General features: G+C 46.2%; 1 protein-coding gene across 1 annotated transcript in view; it reads left to right on the top strand.

Moving 5' to 3' along the window:
* The first annotated feature begins 2,161 nt into the window (after positions 1-2,161).
* LOC139263975 (zinc transporter ZIP12-like) overlaps positions 2,162-12,233 on the top strand; it is an 80,906-nt gene continuing 70,834 nt past the window's right edge. The window contains exon 1 of the mRNA XM_070880075.1: positions 2,162-2,419. Within this exon, the coding sequence (XP_070736176.1) occupies positions 2,162-2,419 (258 nt within the window). The remainder of the gene's footprint in view (positions 2,420-12,233) is intronic.

Consider the following 12,233-nt stretch of genomic DNA (forward strand, 5'->3'; position numbering starts at 1 on the left):
TACCCAAGATGGGCAGTTGCCAAAGTGCCCGTGTAAATAGGGTAGTAAATGACACAACACCATTTTTAAGCTGCCATCGCCCCATTTATGCCAAATCGGCCCCTGTAACCCCATGGATGACATTGAGAAATAATCATGTGAAAGAATCACCGGTGTTCGCTCTCTTCCGTACCCCAAAAATTAGATTTAAAAAAAAAACTTTTTGCCTGCACAGAAAAAATATGAGATTTAGATGAAGCACTTTGTGTTTAAGAAACAGACAATTAGGACAAAGAATTAACAGTTAAATACCAAGATGTATTTTTGTGCACTGCGCACACAATAAGTTACAGATGATTAAGTATTCCTGAAAAGATATTGATGAGAAAATATCTGGCCATCAGAATCCCATTCTGGCCACTTCTCCCTTCCAAACCCACTCCCCCTCCCACACACACATATACTGAAGTACTCGCAATGCAGAAATAAATCCAAGTGTCTCCATGACAACCAGAACACTTTGAGTAGTGGCTGCTAATCTCTCAACTGTTATCCAATTCTCACTAATAAGAACGAAGGCTAAGGAAGACATTAAAGCTCTTAGATCGGAAGACGAAATCTGTACATTCAGTTGCAAGGTAAAAAGATCTTATGATGTATAATCAATTGGCCAATGGATTAATAACAATGTTAACGGTGGCGTATTTAGGTCAAAGCTTCAGGGGGCACCAGATCATTGCCTCACAAAGCGGTCTGTCTTTCCTTGTCTCTATCTTTTTGTTTCCTGTCTTTTCTTCCTATATATTCATTTGACTCTCTTTCACTATGTTTCTTGTTTGCCTTGGTTCCATTTACTCATGTTTTCTTTCTCTAATATGGGCTTATTGAGCTTCTCTATTAATTGCTTGTATTCCTCATGTTTTTACAGCATCCACACACTACAACTGAAATAGTTGCAAACATCTTCAAAAATGGACTAAATAAACTTATGTGTGTGGTATTTAATCGTTCTTTAAAAAGAACTGCAGCATTATATATGGGAACTGTAATTTGGCTCCTGAGTTCCAATTTGGAACAACCCTCACTGATTACAGAAATGGTGCACGTCTGTCCAGTGCCCAGCTACAACTGGACTGCTCGGGTAGGAAAGCCAGAAAATCAGCGAGAAAGTGGGAAAAAAAAACTCCTTTATTAATTCTCTGCCCAAGGAAGCAGTTGAGGCTAGCTCATTGAATGTATTCAAATCACAGATAGATAGATTTTTAACCAATAAGGGAATTAAGGGTATGGGGAGCGGGCGGGTAAGTGGAGCTGAGTCCACGGCCAGATCAGCCATGATCTTGTTGAATGGCGGAGCAGGCTCAAGGGGCTAGATGGCCTACTCCTGTTCCTAATTCTTATGTTCTTACGTTCTTATAATTATTGCATTGACTCCACTCAGACCCTTGACGTAAGACTGCACACATGAAATATGCCTCAGGAATTAACTGAAGTTTTTCACCAATGATGTGGAATTGTTTGCCCTCAGTAGAAAAGTAAATACAGCAGCAATAAAAAAAATATTTTGGAAAGACAGCATCTAAATAACTGGGTTTTGTTGACAATCGGCTGTGATTTAGTGCACACTTTTGACCTGAATTATAACTGGAGTTTGGGATCTGATTAGTTCCAATTTGAATACTTGGCACAACGATGCAAAACAACATGCAGTATTAATAAAAGCAGGATAAAAGCCACGGGCCATCAAATGTAATAAGAAGTATTAGATCATTAATTTCATATATGATTCAATCTGATTTAATAAGAAATGAAATGTCGCTACCATCTTGTAATTATTTCAATATTTGCTAAAGGTAAATTTTAAGCCAGAAAATAAGATACCAGATCTGAACAGTCAAAGACCTCACATTAGGAGGGAACACCCTCAAAACATTTATAGATCCTAAAGTATATATCAAGTGAAACATTTCCTATTGTACAATAAATGGGTTATACAATGCAAACTTGTTAAACATTAATGGATAGAGCAGATAGACAGCAGCTTGGCCATCAAAGTAATTATATGTCATTTTAGCTCTTGCTTAGCTGCCTTAAGTGAAGATTTTCCCTTTCTCTAGATCTGAGAACTGCATGAGGAGAAAGATACCCAAGAAAGAGAAATAAGAAGAGAGAAATAAAGAATATGCTGCCCTGGAAATTGCCTTTTGTTGTCTGGATGATCTATGTCAGCACAATGAGCATTTACATCATCAAAGGACAGGCCAACAAGCACAGCCAGACTGATGGTCACACACATGAGTACCTGAGGGAATTTCCACATTTGTCTCTGAATGACTACACTGCATTTCCCAAGAATCAAACAAGCTCTCTGATTCAAAAGCTATGGGATCGAGTACATTGCATAGAAAGAATAGCTAGCACGAAGGACCAATGTGACAAGGTGGGTTTATATCTTAAACTTTTCCAATCCTCAGAAGAACGATTAGCGACAGTAAACTTTGTGTAATTTGGCAATCATGTTGATAAATTAGAAGAAAGCAACAAGCTGAAAAATGTGTCAGCTTGGCTGAGTGGTAGCCCTGCTCCTGCTGAATTGTGGGATGGAGGTTAGGCCCGTTTTTGAGCCTGAACAGTGCGTCGGCACAGAGCGCACCCCAACCATGAGGCCTGAGGCCAGTCCAAAATTGGGCCTCACGCTTCATTGACATATTGTGGCCGAGCTACCGATGCCTGTCACACCTCCACGAGCAGCTCTCCCATTTTAAAAAGCTAAATGTCCTCCACCAACCTGACCCCGCCGCACAGCACTGCCCCCGAGTCATCAAAATCCATGGCACGGCCTTGGACAACGTGAACCACTTTCCATACCTTGGAGCCTATTATCAGCAAGGGTGAACATCGACGACGAGGTCCAACACCGCCTCCAGTGCGCCAGTGCAGCCTTCGGTCGCCTGAGGAAGAGAGTGTTCGAAGATCAGGCCCTCAAATCTGGCACCAAGCTTATGGTCTACAATGCTGCAGTGATACCCGCCCTCCTGTATGGCTCAGAGATGTGGACCATATACAGTAGACATCTAAAATCGCTGGAGAAATACCACCAACGATGTCTCCGCAAGATTCTACAAATCCCCTGGGAGGATAGACTCAGCAACATCAGTGTTCTCGATCAGGCCAACATCCCCAGCATCGAAGCACTGACCACACTTGACCAGCTCCGTTGGGCGGGTCACATTGTCCGCATGCCCGACACAAGACTCCCAAAGCAAGCGCTCTACTCGGAACTCCTACACGGCAGGCGATCCCCAGGTGGCAGAGGAAACTTTTCAAGGACACCATCAAAGCATCCTTGATAAAATGCAAAATCCCCACCGATACCTGGGAGTCCCTGGCCAAAGACCACCCTAAGTGGAGGAAAAGCATCCGGGAGGGCGCTGAGCACCTTGAGTCTCTTCGCTGAGAGCATGCAGAAAGCAAAGGCAGACAGCGGAAGGAGTGTGTGACAAAACAGACTCCCCATCCACCCTTTCCTTCAATGACTGTTTGTCCCACCTGTGACAGAGACTGTAATTCCCGCATTGGACTGTACAGTCACCTGAGAACTCACTTTTAGAGTGGAAGCAAGTCTTCCTCGATTTCGAGGGACTGCCTATGATGAGGAGGATTATAGAAATAGACACAAGTTGACTGGTGAGCAAAACTTCTATTTTTACTATAACTTCTATGCAAATGGAAATGAGCCAAAAACAAAACTTGCTTGTTAACGAATGTTGAGGGCTTATTAACTGCCAATCTGCAGAGAATGTTCCAGAATTGCACAGCCTGGGCTAATAAAGCAAGTTTAGCTACGTACTCATACTCACACCTGTGAACTAGTGATGCAAAAGAAGAGCAAGATGTCAGCATTTCCCCACAGCACTGGCTGAAGTGAAGAGTATAGCAGAGTTTTCATCAGCACAGAATAAGCTCATTAATAACCATCAGCAGTACGTGAACCAATGCAGCCAGTGAAACCGATGTGGGAGGGTCTCATTGCACAGAACCTCTACTTTAGTTTAGTTTCGGTATTATCAAAGCCTACTTCACATATTTACAGTTATAGAACTGCTAGTTGCTTTACCTGTTTAGCCGTGCTTTACAAATGCCTCGGGTCAGTTTGCTGTAGTTTAGAACAAATGAAGCTTCTTTTCAGCACAGTGAAAGAATGATAGCCTACAGCATTTATTTCAAGTATCAAAACTTTATTTACTGAACGAGTGGTTATCATGTTGAGAGCACACAATGGTCTAGTGTAGGTGGCGTCCAGTGTATGTGGTCTCCAGTGTATATAAGATTCCAGTGCATGTGGGAGTCCAGTGCATGTGAGATTCCAGTGCTTAAGAGTTTCTAGTGCATGTGAGGTTCCAGTGCATGTGAGATTCCAGTGCACGTGAGATTCCAGTGCATGTGAGGTTCGAGTGCATGTGAGATTCCAGTGCGTGTGAAGTTCCAGTGCATGTGAGGTTCCAGTGCATGTGAGATTCCAGTGCATGTGGGAGTCCAGTGTATGTGAGATTCCAGTGTATGTGAGATTCCAGTACATGTGAGATTCCAGTGTATGTGAGATTCCAGTGCATGTGAGATTCGAGTGCATGTGAGATTCCCGTGCATATGATTCCAGTGCATGTGAGATTCCAGTGCATGTGAGGTTCCAGTGCACGTGAGGTCCCAGTGCATGTGAGATTCCAGTGCATGTGAGAGTCCAGTGTATGTGAGATGTCAGTGCATGTGAGATTCCAGTGTATGTGAGATTCCAGTGCATGTGAGATTCCAGTGCACGTGAGATTCCAGTGCACGTGAGATTCCAGTGTATGTGAGAGTCCAGTGCATGTGAGATTCCAGTGTGTTTAAGATTGCAGTATATGCGAAATTCTAGTGTATGTGGTGTTCGTGTATGTGACCTTCTGGTGTATGTACAATTCCATTGTCTGTAATGTTCCAGTGTATGTGGTGTTCCAGTGTATGTATGATTCCAGTGTATGTGGTGTTTTGGTGTGCATAGTGTTCCAATGTGTGTGAGTTCTATTGTTTGTGGTGTTCCAGAGCTCGCATTTCCAATATTCCCTCCCAGAAGGCATAGCTGCCTGCTAGCAGCGTGAAGCTGTAAAATGACCCCTTTCATGTCCATATTATGAGTGATTGTTCACCCAGCTCCACATTCAAATATCAGTGAGGGTATCCAGATCCCAATCAGGGAGCTTTACTTCATGGAATCAGCAATCAGCTGCGCATACTCCACAACTAGATGGAAGGATAGTTAGCTATTTAATAAGGATGCAACTATTTGTACTAACTGAATGGAAGCCGTTTCTCTGATTGGCTCGCCATTATCACATGATCTATTGCTGATTGGTCCGCTTGGAGGATAAGCCACACCCTGAAGTTTCTCTGGAATGTGTAAATTGAACCGCCCAGCCTAACTTTGCACATTGTAACATTGTTATATATGTAAACTTGCAAATACCTTGTTTAACCACCAGAGGGCTCATCCCCTGGAGTTCCAAGTGATCCCAGAATCCCTTGGGAGCATCTGTACTTAAGGAGGCCTCACAGGCTGGAGAGGCACTCTGGAGACCTGCAATAAAAGACTAAGGTCACACTTTACTTTGAGCTCATAGTATCTGGTCAGACTTTTCATTCAATACATAACAATTGATGATGAGATACAGATGACGAACCCCACCGCAATGATGCAGAGAACAGTGGGCATCCTGGAGAAATTTTTGGAGGGAAATGATTGGGAAACCTTCGTGGAGCGACTCGACCAATACTTTGTGGCCAAAGAGCTGGAAGGAGAAGTGAACACTGCCAAACGAAGAGCGATTATCCTCACCATTTGTGGGGCACCAACGTATGGCTTCATGAAAAATCTGCTTGCTCCAGCGAAACTCAGAGAGAAATCATATGATGATTTGTGCACACTGGTCTGAGAGCATCTAAACCCAAAGGAAAGTGTTCTGATGGCGAGGTGTCAGTTCTACACGTACAAGAGTCTGAAGGCCAGGACGAGGTGGGCTATGTCGCCGAGCTAAGATACCTTGCAGGGCATTGCGAATTTGAAGGACATTTGGAGCACATGCTCAGGGACTTCTTTGTACTTGACATTGGCCATGAAATGATACATCGCAAACTTTTGACTGTAGAGACCCCAACCTTGAGTAAAGCCATAGCGATAGCCCAGGCGTTCATCGCCACCAGTGACAATACCAAACAAATCTCTCAGCATACAAGTGCTGCTACAAGTACTGTGAACAAAGTAATGTTGTTTTCAAATCGAAACGTACAGGGCAGGCCTCACATGCCTGTAGCTGCACGTCCGCAGATGTCTCAGAGTCCACCATCAAGAGTGATGAATGCTAGGCCATGATCATGGTTTCCATTCATGCCGCTTCCAAGGATATGTTTGCAAGGGCTGTGGAACAATGGGACATCTCCAACATATGTGCAGGCGAGCTGCAAACCCTGCTAATCCTGCAAACCACCATGTTGCAGAGGAGGACAGATCCACGGTGGATCATGACAAACCAGAGCCTCAGACCGAGGAGGCAGAGGTATATGGGGTGCACACATTTATCACAAAGTGTCCCCCGATAATGCTGAAGGTTGAATTAAATGGACTCCCGGAGTCAATGGAGCTCGACACGGGCGCGAATCAGTCCATTATGAGTAAAAAGACTTTCGATAAATTGTGGTGCAGCAAGGTCTCAAGGCCAGTCCTGACTTCCATTTGCACTAAACTAAGAACTTATACAAAGGAACTGATTCCCATATTTGGCAGTGCTGCTGTAAAGGTCTCCTACAATGGAGTGGTGCACAAATTATCATTCTGGGTGGTACTGGACGATGACCCCAAGCTGCTTGGCAGGAGCTGGCTGGAGAAGATATGCTGGAACTGGGATGACATCCGAGCATTCTCGTCCGTCAGCGACACTTTGTGTGCCCAGTCCTAAACAAGTTCCCTTCGCTGTTTGAACCAGACATCGGGAAGTTCCAAGAAGCAAAAGTGCAGATCCACCTAATTCCGGGGACGCAACCCATCCATCACAAGGCGAGAGCGGTACCATGCATGATGAAAGAGAGGGTGGAGATCGAGCTGGACCAGCTGCAACGAGAGGGCATCATTTCGCCAATTGAATTCCAACAAGTGAGCCAATCCGATTGTTCCAGTCCTCAAGGGAGATGGCACCATCAGAATCTGTGGTGATTACAAAGTAACTATCAATCGTTTCTCCCTACAGGATCAATGCCCACTACCAAAGGCAGATGACATATTTGCTGGCGGGAGGAAAGACGTTCATGAAGCTGGACTTGATCTCGGCGTACGTGATGCAGAAGCTGGAGGAATCATCGAAGGGCCTCAACTGCATCAACACGCACAAAGGTCTCTTCATTTACAACCGTTTGGGATTCAATCAGCCGTGCGATATTCCAGAGAAACATGGAAAGCTTACTGAAGTCGGTCCCGCGCACCGTTGTCTTCCAGGACGACATCTTGGTTACAGGTTGGGACATCGTCGAGCATCTGCAGAACCTGAAGGAGGTTCTTAGTCGGCTCAATCGCGTGGAGCTCAGGCTAAAACTCTCGAAGTGCGTTTTCCTGGTGCCTGAAGTAGAGTTCCTGGGGAGAAGAATCGCAGCGGATGGCATCGGGCACGGCGATTCGCAGATGGAGGCAATTGAGAACGCACCGAGACCACAGAATGTACCGGAGCTGCGGTTGTTTCTAGGACTCCTGAACTACTTTGGTAACTTCTTACCGGGTCTCAGCACACTGTTAGAACCACTGCATGCTTTACTGCATAAAGTAGACAAATGGGTATGGGGTAAAAGCCAAGAAAATGCCTTTGTAAAAGCTAGAAAATTGTTATGCTCAAACAATTGCTTGTGTTGTAGGACCCATGTAAGCATTTGGTACTAGCATGTGATGTTTTGTCATACGGTGTCGAGTGTATATTGCAACAAGCTAATGAATCTGGGAAATTGCAACCGGTTGCTTATGCATCCAGAAGTCTGTCTAAGGCTGAGAAGGCCTACAGCATGATTGAAAAAGAAGCATTAGTGTGTGTTTATGGGGTAAAGAAAATGAATCAATATCTGTTTGGGCTCAAATTTGAATTGGAAACCAACCATAAGCCACTGATATCCCTCTTTTCTGAAAGTAAGGGGATAAATACGAATGCATCGGCCCGCATCCAGAGATGGGCACTCACGTTGTCTGCATACAACTATGCCATCCGCCACAGGCCAGGCACAGAAAACTGTATCGATGCTCTCAGTAGGCTGCCATTGCCCACCACAGTGGTGGAGATGGCACAGCCCACAGATTTAGTCATGGTAATGGAAACATTTGAGAGTGAGCAATCACATGTTACTGCCTGACAGATTAGAACCTGGATGAGCCAGGAACCCTTACTGTCCTTAGTAAAAATCTGTGTGCTTCACGGGAGTTGGTCTAGTGTCCCGTTAGAAATGCAGGAAGAAATAAAGCCGTACCAGCGGCGCAAAGATGAAATGTCTACACAGGCAGACTGCCTCCTGTGGGGCAATCAGGTAATGGTACCAAAAAAGGGCAGGGATACTTTCACTAGCGATCTCCACAGTACTCATCCAGACATTGTAATGATGAAAGCGATAGCCAGGCCCCACGTGTGGTGGCCCGGTATCGATGCATACTTAGAGTCCTGCATGCACAAATGTAACACATGTTCACAGTTAAGCAATGCACCCAGGGAGGCGCCACTAAGTTTATGGTGTTGGCCCTACAAACCATGGTCTAGAGTCCATGTCGACAATGCAGGCCCATTCTTGGGTAAAATGTTCTTAGTGGTTGTAGATGTGTACTCCAAATGGATTGAATGTGAGAATGTCAGCAAGCACGTCCGCTGCCACCACTGAAAGCCTGCGGGTCATGTTTGCCACGCACGGCCTGTGATGCACTTGTGAATGACAATGGGCAGTGTTTCACCAGTGCCAAGTTCAAAGAGTTCATGACCCGCAATGGGATCAAATATGTCACATCTGCCCCGTTCAAACCAGCATCCAATGGTCAGGCAGAGAGAGCAGTGCAAACAATTAAGCAGAGCTTGAAGAGGGTAACTGAAGGCTCACTGCAGACTCGCCTATCCCGAGTCCTGCTCAGTTATCGCACGAGACCCCACTCGCTCACTGGGATTCCACCTGCTGAACTGCTCATGAAAAGGACACTTAAGACAAGTTTCTCATTAGTCCACCCTGATCTAAACAAACCGGTAGAGAGCAGGCGGCTTCAACAAAGTACATATCATGATCGCGCAAATGTGTCATGCGAAATTGAGATTAATGATCCTGTATTTGTGTTGAACTATGGACAAGGTTCCAAGTGGCTTCCCGGCACTGTGGTGGCCAAAGAGGGGAATAGGGTGTTTCGGGTCAAACTTTCAAATGGACTCATCTACAGGAAACAATTGGACCAAACCAAACTCAGATTCACGGACTATCCAGAGCAACCCACAATAGACCCTACTTTTTTTGACCCTCCAACACACACACTAGTGGCAACTGACCGAGCCGTTGACCACGAGGCAGAACCCATCACCCGCAGCAGCCCAGCAGGACTCACCACACCAGGCAGCCCAGCAAGGCCAGTGTCATGTATTTAACTGTTATTGTAACCCATGTATAAACTGACCTAAGTTGTACACTGTGAGAACATTGACCATTAGGTGGTGAACTTGTGGGAGACACTCCTAACCTGGTCTTTCAGGTATAAAAGGGGAAGCTCCACCCACCTTCATCACTTCAGTGCGGGAATAAAGGTATCTCTCAAGTATGGGCCTCATGTGCATTTATACTGTATAGTAAGGACATATAATTGGCGATGAGAAACTGGGATTTAAACCATGCGAGCATGGCCACTAGCAGCACAGACGAGAGGTACTGTGTTGGTGATGATTGGGATGACTTTATTGAGAGACTACAGCAAAGTTTCGTCACTAAGGAATAGCTGGGACAGGATTCGGCCGACAAACGCAGGGCTCATCTCCTGACGGTTTGTGGATCCAGGACGTACTCCCTGATGAAGGACCTTCTAGCGCCAGAGAAGCCGACGGACAAGACTTTTGAAGAGCTCAGTAAATTGATCGGGGAACACTTTAAACCAGCGAGCAGCATGCACATGGCGAGACACCGGTTTTACATGCACCGGCGGCGAGAAGGGCAAAGCGTTCCAGACTTCGTGGCAGATCTCCGGCGACTGGCGAGCCTATGTAAGTTCCCAGATGTATGCAGAGCGGAGATGCTGTGAGACTTTTTTATTGAGGGCATCGGGCATGCTAGGGTTTTCAGAAAACTGATTGAGACCAAATACTTGACCCTAGAAACGGTGACTTTGATGGCCCAGACATTTATCTCAGGGGAGGAAGAGGTCAGAATGATGTTTGACAAAAATCTTGGTTGAAATGCAGCAAATGGACAGGGACTCAACATTGTTAATGCAGCACACAGTTCTCCAGGCAGACAAGGGTAATCGGACATGCCCGAGCATGTAGTCGAACCCAAAGGGAGGAATTCAACAGAGACAATGGCTAGCTGAATGGCGATTCACGCCATCGCAAGGGACAATGCAGCCAGTAATGGGGCCATCAACACCTGTTAATGGTGTGCTTAAGACAGTTACACAGACAGTCAGAGACGATCGACAACGGCTCATATTGGAGGTGTGGAGGCAAACACACAGCCAGAGCTTGCAGGTATCAGCAGTATACCTGCAGAAACTGCAACGTCAGCGGCCACTTGGCACGTATGTGCAGGAAGCCTGCAGCCAGGTTGATGTACGAGGTGGACAGGGATGATGTAAGCCCTACAAGGCCAAATGGACACTGGGGGAAATCGCTGGAAGCTGAAGTTCAGCGAGTTCATGTGGAGCACATATACAGTTCATACACGAGGACGCCACCGATAATGATGAAAGTACTCCTCAATGGCATCCCAGTATCAATGGAGCTAGACACAGGGGCCAGCCAATCCCTGATGAGTATCAAACAGTTCAACAAGTTGTGGGCGTCCAAGGCCAGGAGGCCAAAATTATTGTCAATTGACGCACAGCTACATGACCCACAAAGTTTCGGAGAACAGGTTGCCACTCTGGATTGTCCCAGGGGACGGTCCCGCACTCCTGGGGAGGAATTGGCTGGCTGTCATGAACTGGAAATGGGGCGATGTCAATGCAATTTCTTCTGTGGAGTGAATATCATGCTCACAGGTCCTGGACAAATTTGACTCACTATTTCAGCCCGGCATTGGCACTTTCATGGGGACCAAGGTAATGATTCACATAAACCCGGACACCAGGCCAGTACATCACAAGGCCAGAGCGGTGCTGTACGTGATGCGGGAAAAGATAGAAAGCGAATTGGACCGCCTGCTGAGGGAAGGCATCATCTCGCCAGTCGACTTCAGTGACTGGGCGAGCCCGATTGTGCCGGATGGGTCGGTCAGGATATATGGTGATTACAAGGCCACCATCAATCGGGTGTCACTCCAAGACCAGTATCCGCTACCGAGAGCGGAGAACCTCTTTGCGACGCTATCCGGTGGCAAACTTTTTTCAAAATTGGACCTAACCTCAGCTTACATGACTCAGGAGCTGGCGAGTGAGTCGAAGAAGCTGATCACCATCACGATATACAAGGGGTTGTTTGAGTACAACAGATGTACGTTTGGGATTCGCTCGGCCGCCGCGATCTTCCAACACAATATGGAAAGCCTCCTCAAGTCGATTCCAAGGACAGTGGTTTTTCAAGACGACATCCTCATCACGGGTTGTGATACTGAAGAACACCTCCGCAACCTGGTCTGCGACTGAAAAAGGCGAAGTGCGTCTTCCTAGCTCCAGAGGTAGAATTCCTGGGGATGAGGGTAGCAGCAGACGGGATCAGACCTACTGCGTCCAAAACGGAAGCGATCCAGAGAGCACCCAGACCCCGTAACACGACGGAGCTGCGTTTGTTCCTGGGGCTCCCGAACTATTTCGGTCACTTTCTTCCCAAATTTGGCATGTTGTTAGAGCCGCTACACGTGCTCCTACGCAAAGGTTGCGAATGGGTCTGGGGGCTCAACCAGGAAGGGGCTTTTGATAGAGCATGAAATTTGTTATGCTCCAACAATCATTTAACGCTATATGACCCATGTAAGAAACTTGTTTTCACGTGCGATGCGTCGTCCTATGGGGTCGGTTGTGT

Source organism: Pristiophorus japonicus, chromosome 5 (assembly GCF_044704955.1).
Source record: "Pristiophorus japonicus isolate sPriJap1 chromosome 5, sPriJap1.hap1, whole genome shotgun sequence".
NCBI lineage: Eukaryota > Metazoa > Chordata > Chondrichthyes > Pristiophoridae > Pristiophorus > Pristiophorus japonicus.